Source organism: Monoraphidium neglectum (genome assembly GCF_000611645.1).
Source record: "Monoraphidium neglectum strain SAG 48.87 unplaced genomic scaffold scaffold02238, whole genome shotgun sequence".
Taxonomy (NCBI): domain Eukaryota; kingdom Viridiplantae; phylum Chlorophyta; class Chlorophyceae; order Sphaeropleales; family Selenastraceae; genus Monoraphidium; species Monoraphidium neglectum.
Window position 1 is genome coordinate 1 of NW_014011390.1, and position 3,022 is coordinate 3,022.

At 70.5% G+C, this 3,022-nt stretch overlaps 1 protein-coding gene across 1 annotated transcript in view; it reads right to left on the bottom strand.

Moving 5' to 3' along the window:
• Nucleotides 1-539: 539 nt before the first annotated feature.
• MNEG_10245 (hypothetical protein) overlaps nucleotides 540-3,022 on the bottom strand; it is a gene marked incomplete at both ends in the record, with an annotated part of 3,725 nt that continues 1,242 nt past the window's right edge. Inside the window, 6 exons of the mRNA XM_014041281.1 lie at nucleotides 540-560; nucleotides 636-827; nucleotides 1,169-1,324; nucleotides 1,534-1,590; nucleotides 1,887-2,060; nucleotides 2,430-2,819. Coding sequence (XP_013896735.1) covers nucleotides 540-560; nucleotides 636-827; nucleotides 1,169-1,324; nucleotides 1,534-1,590; nucleotides 1,887-2,060; nucleotides 2,430-2,819 — 990 coding nt within the window. The remainder of the gene's footprint in view (nucleotides 561-635; nucleotides 828-1,168; nucleotides 1,325-1,533; nucleotides 1,591-1,886; nucleotides 2,061-2,429; nucleotides 2,820-3,022) is intronic.

Consider the following 3,022-nt stretch of genomic DNA (forward strand, 5'->3'; position numbering starts at 1 on the left):
GCGCAGCGGCGGCGGCGCCGCCGGCCGGCGGCGGCAGCGCGGCCCCCTCTGTCAGAAAGTACCGCGATGACTCGACGGACACGAGCAGCCGCCACCGCGCCGGCGGCGCGTCGGGCGCCGCGAAGGCGCACGCGGCGCGCAGCGCGCGAGCTGCGCGGCGGCGCTCGTGGGCGCGGGCCGCCATGAGGCGGCGCACGCGGGCGGCGGTGGAAGGTGGGCTGCCGGGTTCGTCGGCATCCTGGTGTGGGGTGGGTGTATGTCACATGGGTGCAGGGGAGTTGAGTAAATGTGCAGGGGAGTTGGGGTGTTGAGGCGCCGCGCGTGAGCGCAGACAACATACGGTGCTGCCTCTCCCCTGAGCCGCAGCTCAAGGGTGTTGCGGCGCCACATTTCCCCTCATCGGCAACGTAAGCCGGCGCCCTGCAACAACAACGCTGACGGCGCGGCGGCCGACGGCCCGGCTGCCGGGGGATCGGCCAGCCGGCGGCCGGCGCGCCGGCCCTCCAGCAGCCGGATTGCCGGCCGCTACGCCGTCAGCATCATTGCTGGCCCACACCCCGCTGCACATCCATTGTCAAAGAAACCCGTCCCGCCGCCCCACGCGCACACGCAACCACGCACGGACGCAGGCGCACCTCGTCGTCACTGCTGCCGCCGCCGCCGCCGCCGCCGCCGCCCCCCGGCGCCGCGGCGCGCCCCTCCGGCCCCTCCGGCTCGTCCCAGCGCGGCCGCGGCGTCAGCGCCCGCGCGGCCTCGGCGGCCGCCGCGCCGCGCGCCTCGGCCGCGGCGAGCGCCTGCTGAGCCGCGGCCAGGCGCGCCTCGGCGTCCTGCAGCGAGCGGGTGGGTTTTTGTTCACCTTGTTCGATTTTGGTTCCACTACAATTGGCCACTGCAGCTAGCGCCGGCCCACAAGCACGCACGCGCATCGACGGGCCATCCCTCTCTCCTCGAAACGCGTGTTTTGGGGGAATCACACTCTCTATGGGCGCTGACCGGCTCCCTGCTCTGCTTGCAACCGCCACGGCCAGCGGGCACCGCATCCTCCTGAAACCCCGCTCCCTTGTTGCTCAACGGCCGACCCCACAACGCCCCTCGCCCGTATCGCGCATACGCGTGCCTCCATTTCCCGCCACCGCTCCCCTACCCCTCCCGCTGCCGCTGCACCCACCTCCGCCGCAGCGTGCAGGTCCCGGGCCTCCTCCGGCGCCACCCTGGCCGCCGCAAGTTCCACCGCCGCCGCGCGCTCCAGCTCGGCCGCATGCAGCGCCCGCTGCAGCCCCTCCGCGCGCCGCTCCAGCGCCTCGGCGCTCGACGCGCCCGCCTCCTGCAGAGCGGTCCAAGGCGGCAGCAGTGAGTGGTTGTGTGGGGCGCAGGACTGCTCCGCGCGCGCTCCTAAAACCTTGCCGCTACGGACAGCCTTGCACATACACATGTGCAATCACGCTGCATGTATGCAGGTGCACACAGACACACGTGCGCGTGCACACACAAATACGCAAACACACATACACACACACACAAGCGCGCGCGCACCGTCAGGGCCGTGTTTGCCTCACGCAGCTCCGCTAGTTCAGCCTGCAGGCGAGACACCTGGCTCGTTTTTGGGTGGGCAGGGGGGTTACCAGGGTGTAACGAGTAAGGCACCGAATGCAAGTGAACGTGTCATAACGCCCAATGCACAGGCACAGTGCTACGGCCGCCGACTGGTTTTAAATCAACACAGGACACAGGACTGGCCGGCCTACCACCAGCACAAGCCGCATCCGTCAAATGGGCGGGCAGACCTTCACCGCAAACGGATGTCAATGCAGACATCAGGGGCCGCGCGACCAGCACGGCGCATCAGCGGAGCCCCGGCAGCCGCGTGAGGCCCGGCCGCGGCGCACCTGCCCAGCCAGCCGCCGCGCCTCCGCCGCGCCCGCCGCCACGTCGCTCGCGGCCCTTGCCTCGGACGCCGCGAGCGCCGCGTTAGCGGCGCGCAGCGCGGCCGCGCCCTCCTCTGCGGCGTCCATCGCCTTTTGGAACAGCTGCAGCTGCTGCTCCACCCTGACCAGCTCCGCCTGAGGGGCCGTGATGATGATTATCGAGAGAACATGACATCACCATGACGTGGGCCCTGATGACACGTCGAATCGTGCTGCAGCGCGCCCTTTCGCACGCTTGCGCTCGTTGCGCCTGCAATAAACACACGATCACTGCCGCTGGTGCCACACGCTCCCGCCGCGGCGCCGCACAAGGCTCAGCAAACCGGCGGGCGGCGCAGGCCAGAGTTCTCAGGACCTCACACCGCGCCCCATCCCCCTGCATGCAGCGGAAATCTGGCCCGATGACTGGTGTTGGATTTAGCCTTGATGACTTTCAAGGGAAGATCGACCTGCCACTGCTGCTGTCTTGGCAGCCCCCATCATGTTGACTCGCGAGAGCCGCACCTGGTGGTCCCCGAGCTCCCGCCCCACCCGCTCCTGCTCCCCCCTGAGCGCCGCATTCTCCCGCCGCAGCCGCGCCGCGACGCTGTGCCACGGCAGCTGCTCAAACGCCAGGCCCCCGCCGCTGCCGCTGAAGCCGCCGAAGCCGCCGTCGTCGGCGACCCGCAGCCCGTCCAGCGCGCCCCTGATTCGGCGCTCCGGATTATCCTCTATCCCTCCTTGGCCGGTCAGCTCGTGGCGCGCGGCGCCACCGGCGACGGCGACCGCCGCGGCGGGCGGGCGTCCGAACTCGGGCGCAAAGTAGTTGCTGTAGCAGGCGCGCGCGAGCTCGTCGCGCAGGGTGACAAGGACGGCGCTGAGGGGGCCCGCCAACTCAGCGAGCTCTCCCAGGATCTGGCAAGGGGCGGCAATCCAGCGGTGTTGGAGGGCGGGGCGGGCCCCGCCGGGTTAAGGCAGCAGTCCGGGCGGGGTTAAGGCAGCAGTCCGTCAGAGGCGGGGTTCCCGCAGTGCTGTCCGAGCAAGCGGCGAGCCGCGGTGCGGGCGCGCTGCAAAACAAGCGAGCTGCGGCGGGCGAGGAAGCAGCAACTTGGGCGCGG